The sequence below is a fragment of the Microcebus murinus genome, chromosome 12, assembly GCF_040939455.1.
Source record: "Microcebus murinus isolate Inina chromosome 12, M.murinus_Inina_mat1.0, whole genome shotgun sequence".
In the NCBI taxonomy this organism is placed as follows: domain Eukaryota; kingdom Metazoa; phylum Chordata; class Mammalia; order Primates; family Cheirogaleidae; genus Microcebus; species Microcebus murinus.
Window position 1 is genome coordinate 40,235,861 of NC_134115.1, and position 21,004 is coordinate 40,256,864.

At 35.2% G+C, this 21,004-nt stretch overlaps 1 protein-coding gene across 1 annotated transcript in view; it reads left to right on the top strand.

Annotated features, from left to right (window-relative positions):
* The window catches only part of LURAP1L (leucine rich adaptor protein 1 like), a 38,282-nt gene extending 18,559 nt beyond the window's left edge, over positions 1-19,723 (top strand). Inside the window, exon 2 of the mRNA XM_012769615.3 lies at positions 18,986-19,723. Within this exon, the coding sequence (XP_012625069.1) occupies positions 18,986-19,360 (375 nt within the window). The 3' untranslated portion in view covers positions 19,361-19,723. The remainder of the gene's footprint in view (positions 1-18,985) is intronic.
* The last annotated feature ends 1,281 nt before the right edge of the window (positions 19,724-21,004 follow it).

Below are 21,004 nucleotides of genomic sequence, written 5' to 3' on the forward strand. Positions count from 1 at the left end.
GCTTAATTGCATTAAATTTCACCATCCTCAAATATGATAAGCATTTAAAAAATGTATGCCATTTATACTTTTATTGCATGTATTTAAAGGGAACATCATGCTATTTTGATATACATGATATATGGTATATCATGCTGAAATGGTTACTGCAGTCAAACAAATTAACATATCCATTATCTCATATAGTTACCATTTTAAATTTATTTATGATAAGAGACCCTAAAATCTACTCTTTTAGCAAAAAATAATTCCAATATATAATGCAATATTATTAACTACAGGCCTCATGTTGTACATTAGATCTCTAGACTTATCCTACAGAACTGCAACTTTGTGCCCTTTGACCGATCTACATTATGCTATTTTAAAGCAAAGGGGATAACTAAATTTTATTGAGCACTGCTGGGCCAGGCTGTATGCCACATGCTTACATTATCTTATGCAGTTCTCCCAACCACATTGTCAAGGATGTAATATATACCACCTCATAAATTAGAAAATTGGTATAGAGAAAGTGTTAAGTAACATGTTTAACTAGCAAAACATCCCAGAGCTAATCAGTGGGAAAATGGCATTTTAAACCCTGTCATTTGAGATCCAAACTATGTTTTTTTCAAAGGGTACCAAACTGCCTGGAATACCATTTTACTACACTGTCTACATTTGACACTTCATAAAGGTTTAGCAAAAGAAAAAAAAAAAATGCCCAAACACACTGAATTAAAAAGAATATAAAATCTGTTACTCCTTAGTTGAATTTAGATTTAGAGAAACTCTTTAGGTAAATTCTTTCTATAAAGTGGTATAATCAATGTCTGCACCAGAATTGTCAAGATCATCTTAATATTTGGTATTTTAGTAATTGCTACAATGGAAAAGAAATAATGTCTATATACTAGTCTCTCTTGACAAGCTCAAACAGAAACTAAGACCTATTATTGTAATTTTGACTCTCCATAAAGTTAATTGTGATATCTAAAGGTGTAAAAGCAACTGAAAATATTTAGGGCTTTTACATACTGATAAAGATCAAAATTCTTATCTTTGGTACAAAAATATTGTCTCAGTGAGTTGCATAAGCAGAGAATATGGTCCCTTAATTATAATAATTATACTGCAATTTCACATGGCAACCTTCATCTAAGAACATCTAACCACTCCACAAACTCTTAATTAATCAAGTCTAGCTGCATCTCTCTGAGGTACCCTACCATCAGGATATTGTTTTAAATGTGGCTAAGTATATTAAAGATGGCTAAAGCTATAAAGAAACTTGTTCATGATGAAGTTGTGAATTAGGAGTTACTGAAAGTATATTTTAGGATTTTCCTTATAATGGAGCACCAGGCCACACATACGTGTGTATATAAATATATATTTTTTTTCTCTCTTTAAAGAGAAACGTGATTCTCAAATAACCTATTACTTGAATAAGTTTTTATAAGATCAGTTTCATTAAACTGCTATAAGGCTTCAATTTAAAAGAAGTTATGTGCTTTAGGAACATTTTTAAATGGATAAATGGATTAATTTAAAACAGTCTGTTTAGGAATTACAATTGGGAACAATGAGTTTGATTGCATTGAAAAGTCATGTGACAAATTCCTTTTGAGTACATTTTTTTTTAAAGGCATAAACACAGACTTCAGAAAAACTTAAGAATGTCCCAAAAAGGGAGAACTAGTCAAAACCCAAGAGGAGGGCTGGGTGCAGTGGTGGCTCATGCCTGTAATCCTAACACTCTGGGAGGCAGAGGCAGGAGGATTGCTTGAGGACAGGAGTTTGAGACCAGCCTGAGCAAGAGCAAGACCCTGTCTCTACAAAAGAGGCAGGAAGATTGCTTAAGCCCAGGAGTTTGAGGTTGCAGTGAGCTATGATGACACCATTGCACACTTGGTGAGAAGACAGAACTGAGACCCTGTCTCAAACAACAACAACAAAAAAAATCAAAAAGAAGAACATATTTATCATGAGAATTTTAGGAACAGTCAGACTGGGTTTATAGGGAGGAAATGGGAGATCAGAATAAGAATTTGGAGTCAAGCCCTCTGGGCCTTTGTGTGTCCTATACTTGAAAAGCATTTCATTGCCTCTGATTGAAAAATGGAAAACAACAATAATTCGCATACACAAATTAACTCTTTTTGAATTCCCAGACCAGTTCCTCCTAAGAGTGAAGCTGCCTGGATTCAGGAGAATGAAATAGTGGTTTATTTACAGCTTAGCAAATGAGCACTGGAAGAGTTAGCATCCATTTCAGAAAGAGATTTACATGATAAAATTGGCCTGGTGTCAATCTAAGCTATAGTCGTTGCCTAACTTCTCTACCCAGCTGTACTACTTTTACTTTAACATCCTTTGTTGTCCTTATTCATACATTTTTGCCCACACTAAAGAATGGGTCCTAAGATTTTTGGAGGGCAGCTCAAAGTCAGTAACCCACAGCATGGCAGTGAGGTAAAGCTCTGATGAAGTGCTTCTGTTTGAGATAACATGGCGAGCTTTTCTATGGCATGAACTGTCACAGCATTTCTCAGGCTCATCCTTGTTCAACTACTCCAGACCCTCCAACTTACCTTTTTTCTTTCGCTTTCCACCACATTCTCAATCCCCATCCCCTCTGCTTGGTTTGCCATTTTATGAGCACAAAATGACCTTTTCTATCTCGGGGCCTTTGCTAATCTCCCTCACTCCAGACTCAAATTATAATGTCCTTCTTACATGGACTACCCATACCCATCTCATTGACATATTTCTTTTTTTTTCCAAACAAAAATGAATCTGTACTTACTCTCTGCTGAATTACCACATATTATATGTACCTGTTCTGACTCTCTTATCTAGGTGTGTATTTAGCATGAGTTTATTGTTCTTCCATATACCATGTTAGAAACTAGGATCGTTGGGTAGGATAGAACCACTGCACTGGAGGAGTTCACGCTTTGCACCTCTTTGTCACTTATCTTTGTATTTGATTGTCACCAATGTGTTTGTGTTTCCTGCATCTTGAAAAATTTCCTATCTTGAAAAATTCTTGTTCTTGGATAAATCCTTTATACCAATGCAGCTATCTTCCCAAATCAGACTCTGAGATCATTCCAACAGTGTCCTTTTGGGCACATGTACTTCTAACATGTTATATCAGAGAACCAAGGCATTTTAGAGGTGGGAGGAAACTTAAAGGTGATCTCCAATATTCTCATCTCACATATAGGAAAATGGAGATGTGGGAAGATTAGATGACTTGTTATGTCACAGGTTAAGTTACTAATGGAACAAAACCTAAAACCAAAGTTTTAGGTTTCCTCGTTATTCCCATTAAACCGTACCATCCATGGGTAGGTGGATCACAGGGAATCATAGGTGTAAATAAATAACAAAGCACATATTACCTCTGTTTTAAATTTCTATGTATGTTATTTCTGCTGGACATAGATTAGTGTAGAATATAAACTTGACAAATTGCATCACATTTAAAGGAGAGCAAATTCTTATATGTCCAGGTAAAATTGTCTACATTAATTAGAGTGAAATTCTAGGAAAATACTAAATTGGAAAAAAATATGATATTTTAGGCAATATTATTTCAATAAATGTAACTTCATTTAAAACAAATCAAGCACAATAATTTTTCAAAACAGTAGTATGCAAAAGAACAGTTTAAACACTTTAATATCTAAAAGACAAGTGATAGAAGCATATAAATTTAGTCATTGATATCCTTTCATGCCAGAGATATCACTAAACTATTTGTGGAAAATAAAATGTAAAGAGCTAACTAAGATTATTAATACTGAAGCATCATGATACTCAATACTTGGTATATGCTGAATCATAGACAATCAGAAACATCCATTAGAAACAAAGAAAAAATATCATCCTTTCTCATAGAATTCATTGTGATTCACACTGAAAAGAGGTTATTTACTCATATTTTAAATTATATATTTTAAGTATTAAATTCAATGTATAAACACCTTATGAAATAAGGATGACATTTTTCTGATAAATGAAAGAAAATATTTAGGTAAATAGTGGCTAAAGAGGAGTTGAAGGCCTAGGAAAAGATATTTAAACATTTTAGTATGGTGCTCACTGGCAGGGAAACCTTGCCCACAGCCGGCACTCATAGTCCGCACAATAGTCTGTGCTGTGCATTGGACGAAATCCGTTTTGCTCTTGTGTGATGAGGAAAGCTTTAAAGCACTGAAAGCTTGTTTTACTTTACAGGCAGCTTTACTTGTAATGTAAATCAGAATAGATAACATATACATATATGTTTTTATTATGTTATTTTTAAATGTTCACAGTTTTATTTTGATAAATGAAAAATTAGAAAAGTCAAGTTTTGTTATTAATGCTAAAGTCGATGCTCGGCTGTGCGCCTTCATATCACAGCTGTCGGCTAAAGTCGCTGTGTGCATTCATCTGTGGCTATCGACTACAGTTGACACTGGTCCAGAAGTGGTTAATGGTACCTTTTTGTCACAACAGAGTCATATTTCTAAGTTCCTTTGTATTATCTGCATTGTCTATACTGTACTGGGCCCATTTGCATTTGTGTCAGTTCCAATAAGATTTAAATCTGTGGCTCTGTTAATAGATCATAAAAAAGCATATCTTTCTAAATAAGTAAAAAACATGACTCATAAAAGTTTAAAACAAGCATATGCTAAAGATTTATTTAACTTAATGAGGGAAACCGTCAGAATGGAAAAGGTGGTTAAATAAATTGAGGAACAGAGGTCAAATAGTCTAGTAGGTAAGGTATACTGAATTAAATTCACCAGGAAGTGTCTTTTTATTTTATTACATGTGGGTCTGGGATCCCGGAAATTCACTACCTAAATCCAGCCCACTTGTTTTTGTAAATAATTTTTTTAATTATTATTTCAGAGTGTTATGGGGTACAAAGCCTTTGGTTACATAAATTCCCTTTGTACCACCCTACTCAGAGTCAGAGCTATAAGCATACCCATCCCCTAGACAGCATACCACATACGTTAGGTGTGTATTTACCCATTCCCTCCTCATAAGCATTCTTATGATAAGAACACTTAACAAAATAGGTATAAACGGGACTAACCTCAAAATCATAAAAGCCATATACAACAAACCCATAGCCAACATCATACTGAATGGGGAAAAACTGAAAGCATTCCTGCTTAGAACTGGAACCAGACAAGGTTGCCCTTTATCACCACTTCTGTTGAACATACTGCTGGAAGTCTTAGCCAGATCATTCAGACAAGAGGAGGAAATCAAGGACATCCAAATGGGAGCAGAGAGGCCAAACTATTGCTCTTTGCTGACAATGAGTTTATATCTAGAAAACCGCAGTGATTCTGCCAAGAAACTTCTATAATTGATAAATAAATTCAACAAAGTCTCAGTTTACAAAATCAATGTACACAAATCAGTAGCATTCATATACACCAACAACAGTAAACTGAGAACTAAATCAAAGACTCAATACCTTTTACCATAGCAACAAAGAAAATAAAATACCTAGGAGTATATGTTTTTGTAAATGCTTGTGTTCTAATACACAAGTGTGCCCTTTCATTTACTGTGATCACCTATATAAGCCATAATTTTTAATCAAACTTACTTATCTTTTGGAGAGAAACTGGAACATATACAAGCATTTTAGCAGACCAGCAAATCTTACACAACTATAAGATCTCTACAGTCCAAAATATCCCTTTCACATCTTTGTAGATGATAAAATAAACATGTTCATTAAAATGACCTCAAAAAAGCAAAGCCACTTCATTATCTCTTAAAATAAAAGGCAAAAGTATTTATAACTATTGGTAACCAGTGTTTCAATATTCTTAGAAATTATATAAATATTCATAGATTTTTATTTATTAATTTGTTTTAATATTAGTCCAGGACCTAAAATGAAAAAATATTTTACAAATTCTGTTTTAACTGACATAGTATAGAAGGTAAGTACAGTTGAATTATTATTACTATCATTATCATCACTTAGAGTGGAATCATGTTCTGTTGCCCAGGTTGGAGTGCAATGTTGTGATCATAGCTCATGAATTAAAAAGACCCAGATTAATAATTCAGTAGAGTTGAGTACCTAATTATATATTTTATCAATCTTAAATGTTAGATGAAAGAGACATTAGCTTATCTTATCAGTAACCAATAAAGAATTTTTTAGGCCGGGCGCGGTGGCTCACGCCTGTAATCCTAGCTCTCTGGGAGGCCGAGGCGGGCGGATTGCTCAAGGTCAGGAGTTCAAAACCAGCCTGAGCAAGAGTGAGACCCCGTCTCTACTATAAATAGAAAGAAATTAATTGGCCAACTGATATATATATATAAAAAATTAGCCGGGCATGGTGGCGCATGCCTGTAGTCCCAGCTACTCGGGAGGCTGAGGCAGTAGGATTGCTTGAGCCCAGGAGTTTGAGGTTGCTGTGAGCTAGGCTGACGCCACGGCACTCACTCTAGCCTGGACAACAAAGCGAGACTCTGTCTCAAAAAAAAAAAAAAAAAAAAAAAAGAATTTTTTAGAAGTTAAGATTAATTGGTCTCTTCATTAGAAAATAAATCTAAATTATAAAAATTAAGTTTAAGTATATGTTTATTTTTCCTACTGACAAAAGCAAGGAAAAGACATTCAGCTATTTATAAGCTAAAATTACCAAACCAATACATGTCTAAAGATTCCACTTTGATTCTTATGTAATAATCCTTTTGAGCTAGCATTTTTGGTGAGAATTTTTTCTTTAAAAAGCCAGAATATTTAGTGTATTAGAGTTCAATTTTTTTAGTTTCTCAGAATGTAGGGAATATTAAATTTTTATAAGTGTTTAATAACCTCTAAAATTAGAAAAAGTCTACTTTTACTTAAAAGACATAATTTAATTTATTGGTACACTGCAGAAGTAATAAAATTTTTTCTGTTTTTGTCAATGAGAGGTAAAAGGTTTTTCTCAATTAAATACACATCCACCTGCAGGATTGGAAATTCAGTTCTACAACCTCAGGCACAGGGAACTAGAAAGCATAGATGCATAATCTCAAAGGGTAATTTTTCTATTCAGTGGAAATTGATTATTTTTTTTCATGGATTTAAGCAGGCAAGTAGACACACAAACAAACAATACAGATCAACTAACTATATTTTCTGTCACCACTCAACAAATAGTAAATTTCCATCTTTCTAATAGAGGTCACCAAGTGATCAATCACATGGTGAAACCAGATTGCTAATTATTTTTACCCAAAGGGGGAATAATTTATAGATTATGTGACCTTCACTGGCCTAGTTGTACAGTACCAGTTAGCCCCCTGGAATTGGCTGTTTTACACACATGGTTTACACCTGGGGTTCTCTTAACCACATAATTGAGACTATGATCCATTATCTAGTTATGAAAATGGACATGACAAGCAGTTAATCCAAACATGGAATTTCCTGGCCCAGATATGAAACAACAAAACAAACAAACCAGAAACACACACACAGAATCAGAAGAGCAAAGTTCTATTGCTGTTTGTGATTCATTCCAGGATCTTCTTAGGCAACTCTATTTAACTAGAACTAGCAAGTGAGCACACTGTGCATCTTTAGGGCAAGCTACATATCTGCCAAAGTATACTTTTTTAACAGTTGAAAATGTGACTCTTATACTGACATATAGGAGTTGTGTCAAAGATTGATTTAGCTCATTTAATGAAAGCATCATCAAGATGTACAACTGGTTCTAAAGAGAATCAGAGAAACAAGTTATATGTTTCCTCAAGAAAAGTCATATGAAGTGAGTTTTCTAATTTAGAAACAAAATAATTAGATATCCAGTAGGACAATAAAACTGTAGCCTTTGAAATCATTATTATTATTATTTAACTGGAAAGAAATCATTTTCATTTCTTTAAGACATAAATCTACAAGTCAATTTATAACTTCATAAGTCTGGCCCAATTCAGTAGTAAACAGCAGGTCAGAGAAAAGTATATCTCCATAGATAATGAAATAATGCATTCTTGGGCCTTTTAGGCTATGCTCCAGTATATCATTGAAGAGATATTCAAACTTTGCTTTATTTCAAAACATTGGATAAATTTTTCAAACAATTTTATGTTATTTTTTTAGAAGTCTATAGATATTCTCAAGGAAATTTGGAAATTTTTGATTAAAGTAGATTGTAATAATTTACTTTGTTTTTCTGGTTGATCTGGAGGAAAAACAAATAAGATGTTGAGATTTCCATTTCTAGATTATAAAATTCTTCAGTTAGGGTGACAGTGAATGCCATCTTTATGTTCCAGTAGGGTCTAGCAGAATGTCATATATATACAGTCTGTCAATAAATGTTAAATAGACCTTTTTGCCCCTCTATAAGTCCTTTTGCATGATACTCAACCATATCATGCTACTCTTCTGAACAACTACAGTCTTTTGAAAATGAGATAGTAAGGGACAATTGGCAATTAGTAAGCTGACATATTACCAGTAAGTTCTGGAAAAGATTGGCTGTTTCTCACAGAATGAGAATATAATAGCACTTTCTAGGCTGTGCAGTTTGAGAGGAAGACAAGAAACTAAACCTCAGTGGGATTCTGCCTCTGCCACTCAAAATCTGCAAGAACTTGGACAGGATGCCTTGCTTCTCTGAGTATCATTTTCCTTTACCTGTATAATAAAATTAATCTATCCATGTCTTTATATTTAAAGTGGGTTTATTGTAGACAACCTATAGCTGAGTCTTGTTTGTTTATCCACTCTGTCTGTCATTTAATTGATGTATTTGGACTATTCATATTTAAAGTGATTATTGATACAGTTGGATTTATATCTATCATATTTTTGCTGTTTTCTATTTATTACCTATGTTCATTCATTGATTCTTACTTTTTTCTTTTGCCCTTTCTTTTCTTTCCTTTTTTTTTTTTGTCTTTATTTTTCTGCTTATGATTGGGCATTTTATATGATTTCATTTTCTTTTCTCTTGGCATATTAATTGTACTTCCTTTTAAAACAACTTTTTGGTGGTTACCTTGGAGTTTTTAGAATACATTTACAACTCATCTAAGTCCACTTTTAAATAATATTATGCTGCATCACAGTAGTGCAAGTACTATATAATAAAGTATTCCCAATTCTTTCCTCTTGTCCCTTATAAAGTAGCTTAATTCATTTCACTGATACATAAGCTATAATCAGTGAATACATTGTTATTATTTTGAACAAAATGTTACTCTTTAGATCAATTAAAAATAAGAAAAATGAAATATTTTGCTTTACCTCTATATATCCCTTCCCTAATGTTCTTCCATTCTTTAGGTAGATCTGAGTTTCTGGCTTATATTATTTCCTTCTTTCTGAAGAACTTCTTTAACATTTCTTATAAGGCAAGTCTACTGGCAACAAATTGCTCCAATTTTTATTTGAGAAAATCTTTAGTCTTTGTCCTTCACTTTTTAAATTTGTGGAGATATATATATATATATATATATATATATATATATAGTAAAATTTACTATTTTAACCACTTTTAAGTGTATAGTTCAGTGACATTAAGTATATTCACATTTTTTGCGCAATAGTTTTCACCATCAACTATTTCCAGAAATTTTTCTTATCATCCCTAACTTCTCCTTCACTTTTGAAGGATAATTTTGTTGCTCACAGGATTCTAAGTTGGTAGCCTTTTTCTTTCAAGATTTTAAATATTTTACTCCATACTCTTCTTGCTTACATGGTTGCTGAAGAGAAGGCCAGTATAATTTTTAATCCTTGTTCTTCTGTAGGTAAGGTGTTTTTCTCCTCTGGCTTCTTTAAAGATCTTCTCATTGCCTTTGATTTTCTGCAATTGGAATATAATAGGCCTAGATGTGGGGTTTTGGGTATTTGTCCTGCTAGGTATTCTCTCAACTTTGTGGATCTGTGCCTGTCATTAATTTGGAAGCATTATCAGTCATCATTGCTTCAAATGTTGCTTCTGTTCCTTTCTCTCTTCTTCTCATATTCTCATTACACTTATGTTATACTTTTTGTAATTGTCCCACAATTCTAAGATATTCTACACTGTCTTTTTCATTCTTTTTTCTTTTTGCATTTCGATTTTGGAAGTTTCTGTTGCCATATCTGCAAGCTCGCTGATTCCTTCCTTGGCTATGTCCCATCTACTTATGGATCCATCTAAAGGAATCTTCATTTATGTTACAGTATTTGGATTTCTTGCATTTCCTTTTGATTCTTTCCTTGAGTTCTTACCTTTCTGTTTATATTACTCACCTCCTCTTACCTGTGTCCACTCTTTCCATTAGAACACTTAGCATATTAATCATAGTTATTTTAAATTTCCAGTCATATAGTCCTAAAATTTGTGCCATATTTGGTTCTGATACTTCCTTTTTCTCTTTGGGCTTTGTTTTTGCTTTTTAGAATGACCTGTAATTCTTTGTTGAAGACTGGATATGATGTAAAAGGAACCGAGATAGATAAGCCGTTAGCATGAAGTTTTATGTTTATGTGACTAGGAATTAGATTCTGTGTACAGTTTGCTGTCGCTATAAGTGGCAGAGACTAAAATTTTCTCTAGTCTCCTGTTTTTGTCTACTCTATTGTCATTGGGTTTTCTTAGACACACTCTTTAAATAGGGTCAGAGGCTTAAAGTTCTTTTAGCTATAATTCCCTATTATTACACAGTAGCCTTATTGATATGGTGGTAAGATGTGGGGTAAGGGGAAGTGGTCTACAGTCCATAACTATGTTTCAGTCTTTTAGTGAGTCTGAGTTAGGTACTTTTTTTGCTCAGGTTGGTTAGGCTTTGGTAAAACCCCAGTCTGTTAGGCTCTGGTAAAACAAAAATGGCAGGCCTTGTTAAGGAGAACAAGGAGATCTGGGTGCATTTCAGAGCTTCCCTCCCCCTGCCATGAATACAGGGGATATTGAAGAACTAGTAGGGCTCTTAGAGATAAAACTCATGAAAGTGCAGTGGCGGCCCTGAGACTGGGCCCCTTTGGATTTTTAAACTTCATAAGCTAATCCTCACTGAACCTCCAGCAATTCATCAGTTACAGTTAAAGTGTTCCTACAGAAAGCTGAGGCCTTCTGCTTCTGGGCAGGCATGCTTTTGATTCTATGTATTCACCTGTTTGTCTCCTAGGACTACAATTTTCTGAGTGACCTCAATTTTCTGATGAACCTAAGAATGGTTGTTGATTCCCAGTTTGTTCAGCTTTTTTCTTGTGAGGATGTGAGTAATGACTTGCTAAGGTCTTTATACATCAGAATGGAACTATACTGAGAATAATAATCAACTTTGTCACAGATTTGTTGTGACAGTGGCATTACATTTATTAGCTAAATTAATATTGAAGGCATCGAGATAAGTACAGGGCATATAAGAAGCATTTGATAAATGGCAGATAATTTTATTAGTATATATAAATCCATTTTAAAAATCTGAAACTGAATAAATCACTAGACAAGAAAGTTAATGTAGTATGAGTGAATGTTGGAATATATCAGATTTTTCTTATTGGCTGCTCTTCATATCACTGCTCCCAGCTATTGAGATTTGCCCATATAGAGGGTCCCACCAAAATTTTCCCAAATATTTAGTCTGTGTTTAGGCATCATATGAAAAACAAAACAAAACTGATCTTCAGCATCATAAAGTAAAGCATCTCAAATATTACCAAATTATCAACATTAGGTAAAAAATTAATAATTATCATAAAATGCCAGTGCCCCAATTATATTTCCTATGCAAAAGCACCTTTCTACAGAGGGCCCTTTCTAATAGAAATAATTTAACATCTGAAAAAAAAAAATCTGACTCATAGGAGGCAACTCAATAAACATAACTCCTATCCCTACCCTAATTTCCTCCCCTTTTCCCACTACTGAGGCCAAGTTAAAGTACATTTTCAAATTAATTGAGAAATATTGAAAGGCAAAATTGCAATTTGATAACATTGTCAATATTGAAAATTCAGTAATATCTATATAGTTAATCTTAGTATGTTCTAAACTCTTCAAATTATATCTGAATGTTATTATCTAAGTTAACTTTTTCTCATCAATGTATATTTTACTTTTATGACCTTCAAATTATAGTGTATATGACTTATAAGTGAAATCTATTGGAAGCATTGTCTGTGTCATTAATTAAGAAACATATCACCTGTCATTTCTCCTTTAGAGTAAGAAACCACCTTTCCTTAGGGGGGAGAAAAATTGTCCTGTGTGAGATGCTGATGCCCCTTCAATGATGACCTTGATCTGCCTTGAACACTTCTTGTTTTTATTAAGAACTATTTAAGTAGTTATTACTTTTTTTCAAACTATAAAGCAATGTATCAATAGAGTAGCATTCCATAGATACAATGATCCAGCATCCCTCACCCCCAATTTTTTCTATTTCAGCATATTACAGGGTACAAATGTGTAGGTTACATATATTGCCTTTGCCCTGCCCGAGTCAGAGTTTCAAGCATGTCCATCCCCTAGATGGTGTGCACCGCAACCATTAGGTGTGAATATACCCATCCCCTTCTCCCCCCCTCCCACTTGCCCAAAATCCAATAATGTTACAACTATATGTGCACATAAGTGTTGATCAATTAATACCAATGTGATGGTGAGTACATGTGGTGCTTGTTTTTCCATTCTTGTGATACTTCACTTAGTAGATTGGGCTCCAGCTCTATCCAGGATAATACAAGAGGTGCTAGATCACCATTGTTTTTTGTGGCTGAGTAGTACTCCATGGTGTATATATATATATATATATATCTATATATATATATATACACCATATCTTATAAATCCACTCATGTACTGGTGGGCCCTTGGGTTGTTTTCACATCTTTGCAATTGTGAATTGTGCTGCTATAAACATTCTAGTACAGATGTCTTTTTTATAGAATGGCCACTATAGATCGCAGAGGAGCACATTACCATGCCCTGGTCTTCCATTGTGAAAATATAATGTTAAGTTCTAAATTCAAAAATCGTATATGCAGAACATTTATTATAAATTAGAGGAAACACTTCTCTGGTATGTGTTCTATGTGTATGTATAAGCTTCTCTGCTATGAATGTTGAGAGTTCATATTTTTGCTAAACCATTCGAAGTGAATCTTGACTTGGGTGATTTACAGTCTGTTGCATTAGCCAAAATTATACTTTGCATATGCATATTGAAAACACTCAGGGAAACAATTTCATTGGATTAGAATATGGAAAAGGAATTGATATCATAGGCATCTAAGTATCAGTTTGACCTAGACCCTGATGGACTCATACTGAACAGCTGCATGTCTTACTTTGGTAATCAGAAAACTCAGCAGCAGAAACTTATACAGGTCTCACGAGCAAGCCTCGTGGCACGAATTTGTGTTTAAGATTCAGGGGAGTCACATGAGCCTCCTGTTTCAAATAAACCAGATGCAGCTTTCGACTTTATCAAAACAACATCAATCAGTCAGCTGTGCTGAGGACAGTGTTTTTATGAATGTAATTTAGTCTTTGGGGAAATTATTCTTCTATAACTTTCTGGGAAAAGAGTGAACTTTTAGTTATTGTTCAATTCCACATATAAACAACACAAATGGAGGAAGACAAAGATGACTGATATAAAAATGGAATCCTCTGCTGCCCGATTAGAAACAAATTTTGTTGTAAATTTTGAGCTGACTGAGAAAGCAAAGTAAAGCTTTGGTGGAAGGGACAGCACTGATTTGTATTAGGCTACAGGCTTTTCTCCAGAAGCATCCCAAACCAAAAGCCGTGAGTAGAGATGCTGTACAATGTCTTCTCAGACTGCAAAGAGACAATAAAATTCTTATGGACCCTCTGAGAAAACAGTTATAACAGAGGACAGCTTTATTAATATAGATAGTAATAAAGGAATTTAAAGGATGGGTAGGCAGAAAATCTGTGATCATCAAATTGAGGATGTGATGAATCTGGAAAGGGAGCACATATATGGACATGAGGAGGTTATGTAAAGGGAACATGTAAAAACTGGAATAAACTGCTGGGAAAAACAAAATTCTAAGCAGCTTCACAACAGTTTTTCAGTTGATATAGATACTTTAAAATTATATATATGTATATATAAACACACATATATAAAATGTGTGTGTATGTGTGTGTGTGTGTATTTGGAAATTAATATGGCCAGAAAAGAGGCCTTGCCAAAATTAATCCTTCTTCCACCAACTATGAATCTGAGAAAAATGCTGATTGGTTTCTCCTAATTAGAAACTAGGGTTAGATCATCACATTCAAAGGCAAGTCTAATGTTTTTTCTTTCTTCAGGTCTGTGATTATGGACTTGCAAAGAAGTCTTTCTGCCTTCTAATTCATATTACAGCTTGCAGAAAACTTGGGATTTCTATCATGAATAGTGTGGATTTTACAGCAGGAATGCATAACTACAACATGGCCTGCTTTTTTCTGTTTAGTCAATGCTCATAAATAAAAGGACAAAAATAGTAGGGAGGCCTTTTTGAGAGATATGAGTACACTGTGCCATCCAAGCCTCCAGTATGATGAGAAAGAGTGAAAAATATCCCTATTTGGAAGATACATTCAGCAGTTCACATGCACATTTCAGTTAATATATAGATGTATGAAAGATGATATGCATGTTTGTCTTGGAGCAGAGCACAAGTATAATTTTTAAACCCATTGGCAAGAGCCAAAATGATTACTACCACACGGTTTCTGAAAAATTAATTAAAATTCACATGGAGCTCAATCTTCTGACCTTAGCCACGAGTCTTTCCTGGTGACATCTTTTGCTGGAGCTATTGAGCAGCAAAATTGATTGTTCTATCTCCTCTGTAGCCTGCATGATTGTCTCATGAAGAAACAATTTGGTAATCCAATGGCCACAGCAATGACAAAGAATCATAGAATATATCATAATAGAGGGAAATCCTGAGAGTATCTGATTTGTAGAATCTCCTTATCAAATAAATAACATCTACAATGAAACCTCAAAATGAAAAGCAGAAAGAGGTGTTAGGTGGGTTCCTCAATTGTATTTAATCTTCACAGTTGGGCAAAATTGATCTTTATTCATAGGACTTTATTCATAGAACATCCCCATCTCTTTGGATCAATCAGTCCCAACCTCATTTTTTTTTCCTTTTGTGTTTTGGTGCATGTCCTGTTTGTTTCCTTTGTTCAATTTATTTCAGCGAGTGTTTACAGAACACCTGCACTGTGCTAGTACCAGTTATCACCTCTGAGCAAACAGAATGATGTTTGGAGTGTGACTCACACCTTGAAGTCTACTTCCTTTTCAAGATACTATCTCATACTCTGTAGAATTAAGCTGGGAATAACCTTACACCAGTTCTGCAGTGTTTAAATTCTGTGAATGAATAGAAAATGAGATTATGCGTGCTGGGAATGTTTCAATACTGAAATGTTCCTTCCTGCAGCTCCCTTTGTTTTTCCTCTCAAGTCACATCACTGACCCACAGCAAAACCCCAGATTCCTGACAGATGGTCCAATCTGAAGAAAAGTTGGTAAAGCAGGCATTGGACAGATACTAATTGAGTGCTGACTATGTGCCAGGCACTCTTCTAAGTCTTGGCACAGTCATGGACAGGACAAACAAAGTGCCCTGCACTCTGTGGCACTTCCATGATCATGGGGGAGACAGAAAATAAAAAGTAAACACATAATAAGCAGGATGATTTCAACTAATCATAAATATTATGAAGGAAACAATAGACATGAGAATATTATATAAAACGGCATGAGGATGGGATGCCTTGATTGTCAAAGTATCCAAAAAGATGACATTTAAACTCAGACCCTGAGGAGGAGTCCCGACTCTCAATGTCCTTAGAGTAAAGTTACAGGACCTTCTAAGACCCCAAGTGAAGGAACCATGTGGTTTCGTGCTGCCAGGGCAAGGCTGCTGAGTTCTTAATTGATGGCTAGACTTCATAAAGACTGAAATGAATAACAGTGAGGAAAGGCGGGGCAGCTATTGGAGACAGAAGCCACATTGTGATTTAGTTCCTTGGTAGATTGCTCATACTTTCAAGGGTCATCAGTAGCACAACTGTACCTTAGTGTTTGGAGAAAGCGGTTGCACCAGCTGGGCCGGCCAGGGCTCCCTGCGCCAGGAGCTCCTGGTAATGGACCCGCTGCCGTGTGAACCGCCTCACCCGGCGCTCCCACAGTGGGAAGCTGTTTACTCTCTCACTGGAGGACACAGGGTTAAACACAGTTAAATCTATAATCATTATCAGCCAGATCAACACGTTCTAACCGACTGACTTTCGTCATTTTTTTTTCCCCCAACAGTGGTTCAATGGCCTGTGAATGTTTGGCCTTCAGAAGATTTTCTTATTTAAATAAATCATTTCATGGTCAAAGGAAGCTTTTGTTACTTTATCATCAACTTCCCTTTTAGTCTTAATGTTCAATAAAATTGAAAAATTTGTATCTGATGCAGCCACTGGGTAAGTCAGACAAAAATTACTGACGAAAGATTTATTCTGTTTAACCCCTGAGTAACACAATTTGCTGGGCACAGGTATTATTCAATGCCTTAAGAGCTGAACTTTCACAGTTCTTAAAATGATGGCTATTTCTAAAAATCATTCAATTCCTAGGAAAGACTTTAAGATTATTGAAGAAATGGTAGACATGGCTTCTTTCTTTTAAGGAGTTTACAGCTTAGCTGAAGAAAAGACTAAACGACAGTACTACAGTACTCAGCAGCAGTATACAACAGTACAAAGTGGAGCCACATTGTGAGGGACAAACTAGAAGGACTGTGGAGGTTAAATGGGCCAGCAGAGGAGGCTGGAGCCAGCAAATAGTGCTTGACGAAAGAAGTAGGACTTGAAGATTGGGGAGAATTTGGAGAGGAAGACAGTGAAGTATTTCAAGTGAGAGGAATGATGGGAGCATGCCCAGAGCTGGGCTTGGGCTGGAGCATTTTCAAGGGACAGGGTGGAGATGTGAGTATTTGCAGCTGTGGTTCATTCATGGGGCACTGTTAGGAAATGGTCAGATTGATATTGCACCATGCCTTTTAAGGGACACTGAAAGTATTATCAGCTACAGATGCCTGGTGAAGAATTTTGTAAGAGTTTGACTCATATTGATTTTCTGGGCTGCTCTGTGGACCTAGGCGAATAGCTGGTGATTTTGTAAATATTTGTTGTATTATTTGTAACTTGACCAGTGTCTTGATGGCTCATGGGGCGTGGGGGTGAATTTGAACATATACAGACTGCCAGAAAGCCCCATTCCCCACATGAAATCATTACGAGGTTATTGACACATGACCACAAATAAAGAAGCACCTCAAGACTCGCTAAGTCCACCTCCTTCTGGTCACAAAAACCTCAGAGAGACACAATTTTCAGCATTACCCTTTATGCAATTTATGTTTGGTCTTTTCTCAAAGAAGATGAGAAAGTTACTCAAATCACTTTAATAGACCAGCAAAATTAAGGGATTTAAAATTGTACTTTATGCTTTTTCTGTTTATACATATATATATATATATATATATATATATATATATATATTTAAATCCATAATCTTGCATCTATTGAAGTCATTAGTGGAAGTTTCATCCCTTCTAATGTTCGTTCATTGTGTTCACTCAATCCAAAATTCCCCTTCAGTTATGGATTAACTCTTTACCAGGAAATATTTTTGCAATATGAATGCATACTTTTGAAAACAATGGCTCCTTTCTCCTTTATGGCTTGAGTCATTCAAGAATGAGTGTCTCTGAAATTTTTAGAAACTGACATAAATCTGAATTAGCCTGTATCTTAAAGAAAGAATTAGCATGTTGCAGCCTTTTGGTTAATACTCCAACTGGAGGAAGAGAAATCCATTTTCACAACATGAAGAATGTGATTAGGACCTCTAGTGGCCAAACACATCCCTACCTCCCAGTCCAGGCACTGGAATCTTTGGAGGATGCACATCTCCTTCAATTCCAGCAAGAACAGGGACAATCATAGGAGTTCTTACAGCACCTGCCCCCAAACCACGACACCCTTGATGTTAGCAAATGTTCCCTTTAAACTGTGGGACCTACAAAGACACTCTGCTTTGTGACTGCAGAGACAGATGCCTCTGAAGTAATTTAGAACTTTCAGAAGGACCAGAAACCTAGAAGGCACTTCGGGGAGTTCTGGGACCTTCCCAGAGTCTCATATCCCAGTTTGATTGGGGTGCCCCTGACATATCTGAAACAAATAATCAGATCTACATAAATATTTGTACACTCAATCTTGTAAATTGAATCAGCCTAGTGTATCAGTACCCTTTTCGATTCAGGAAATATTAGAGCAATTTGGTTCTTCTTAAAAGCAAAAGGATTTTTCAGTACTGTGTCAATATAGTCATAAAGAGTAGAGTGCAGGCCTTTCCTGTACTCTTGACTTTTTTCTGTAAATTTATCTTTCTTCGTTTGTAAAATGAGGATAAATATAATAATACCTGGAATACAATGTTATTAGATTTTGCTAATGAATGTTGAGTTTTTATAGTGATGCCTGGCACATTAGCTTCTATGATGCCGATGACGACTCCTTAATTTCTACACCTCCCTCTTCTCCCCACCTCTCAGGATCCACACACATATTCCCATGTAAATGTGGATAAACTAATTACCTAGCCAGGGAGAGAATAAATTTCTTAGCAGAAGACCTGCTGTTCAATATGCTACATTCAGGCAGCTTGGTTAGTTAGGGTCAGGGACGAAATGGGAATTTTGTTGTCCCTTTTGGAGCCTGAAGCATCTGGCAGGAAGTGGATTCTTCAGTTCTGATTCCAAATCAAATCATCAGTCAGCAATTTTCAAAAAAGATCCTGAGATCAAGCATGCTTATGTTTTATTCTGTGAATTTAAAATTCTGGACTGCAGCAGACAGAATCCACAAGAATTTGGAGTCCTTCAAGAATAAAGAATAACATATGTCTTTCTTCTCTATGTTCTCCATAGGTTAACCTCAGAGCCACGGATGTCAGGCTCATGCGCCAGTTGCTCGTCATCAATGAGAGCATCGAGTCCATCAAGTGGATGATTGAGGAGAAAGCCACCATCACCAGCAGAGGCAGCAGCCTCAGTGGCAGCCTGTGCAGCTTACTGGAGAGTCAGAGCACCTCCTTACGTGGCAGCTACAACAGCCTTCACGATGGCAGCGATGGGCTGGATGGCATCTCTGTGGGAAGCTATCTGGACACTTTGGCAGACGATGTCCCAGGCCATCAGACCCCTTCAGACTTGGACCAATTCAGTGACAGCTCTATAATAGAGGACTCACAAGCACTGCACAAGCATCCCAAATTGGATTCTGAGTACTACTGCTTTGGCTAATTACCCAGTTTTTTTTGCATGGGACTGGTGTGCAATTAACTTGTATTTATCCTTCTCCGCTGCTATATTTTTGGTGTGATTTTTTAAAATAAGATAACCTTTTTAAAAGAAGCTTATTTTGAAATCGCTTAATGGTATTTCTGTTGCTCCTAATACTTCTCATCTGAACTGATTTATTTTCTCTGTTACATCTTTATTTTTATTTATTACAATGATTTTCTCCCTCCTTTTACAGTGGCACAAACAGAGTAGGGAGAAAAGAATAAGCAATAATTATGTTTTTGCTTTTGTTTTCAGAGCAAGGGGTCAGGGATTACAAGAAAATCTTTGCTAAATTTTACAATAAACCAAAGTCTGATAACAGTTAATTTTGTTGCTTGTGTTCTTAAATGGCTTAAGGTTTTATCTTGCAGAAGATATTAAGATATATTAATATGACTGTTTGTATATTAGGTTGAACGAAATGCTCGGGACAAAATTAAGCATTATTTCTAGGCCACAACATCTTAGTGTATAATCAACAGTACTTTCATTTGGAAGACCTGCAACTATGTGCAATCTGTTCTACTCACCCTTGTTGTTGATACTGTACATTAGCATTTTGTCATTAGTGATTCTAACTCAAACTATAGACTTATATATGTGATAATATGTATTATTCTCCCAATTTAAAATAATACTTGAAATTAGATATAAAGGTGATTAAAGGCAAAGGTGTCCTAAATTTAATTCTATTTTGAGATTCTGTTGACATTTACTTATATGCACTTTACAATTCTGATAATATATATAAACACATAGATGCATACATACAGATGGATGAATAGATAGATATCTTTATCATGGGGAAGCAGAATCATTATTCATTTAAGAACTCTAACATATTCTTTTATCTTGGGATGGATAAATAATCTCTTAGTTTTCTGAGATGACACTTGGAAATATTATAATTCATGTGGTAAGTGAACATTAGCTTTGATGTGATATTATAAATCCTCTGCATTTCTATTATCTTGATAATTCCTAGAGAGGGAATATACTTAAGATTTCAAGCTGTTCTTTGTAATGTTATATGTTTCTGCACTAAACTCTTTACAATATGAATCAAAAAGTCTTCGTATTTATAACTGAGACATGCCCATACTCAAGAAATATTTTCTCCCAAATTTCCTTTGTTATTATATACTTATGACACACTTGTCAATTTATTATATGTTTCCAAGACAGATATTATTATTCACTTTCTAATTAAAAGCTATTAGGATCTATACTTTGCACTGATTTTTTTCCCATAAATTGCTTAATATAAGCCTCATCACAAAAATCTCATTAGGTGGGGATTCTCGCCATTCCATGTTTAAGGAAACTGAAGGACATGGAAGGCAGGTAACTGAGTCTAATCTCCTATTAAGTGTCAAAGCTAGGATTTAAACTTGGGTCTATTTTATTCTTATCAATAACACTCAATAACCTGTTGATATTTATTGACATTAAATAATAAAATGTGGATGAGAAAGCAAATTTAATTCTGTGATAAAAAAGATATAAACGACCATTTTTCCTCCTATCGGTGGGATCTATGTGTTCCAATACTGTGCTCACTGAGCCCTTTCTTGAAGTTATATGTCCAGAGTCAGTTTTATG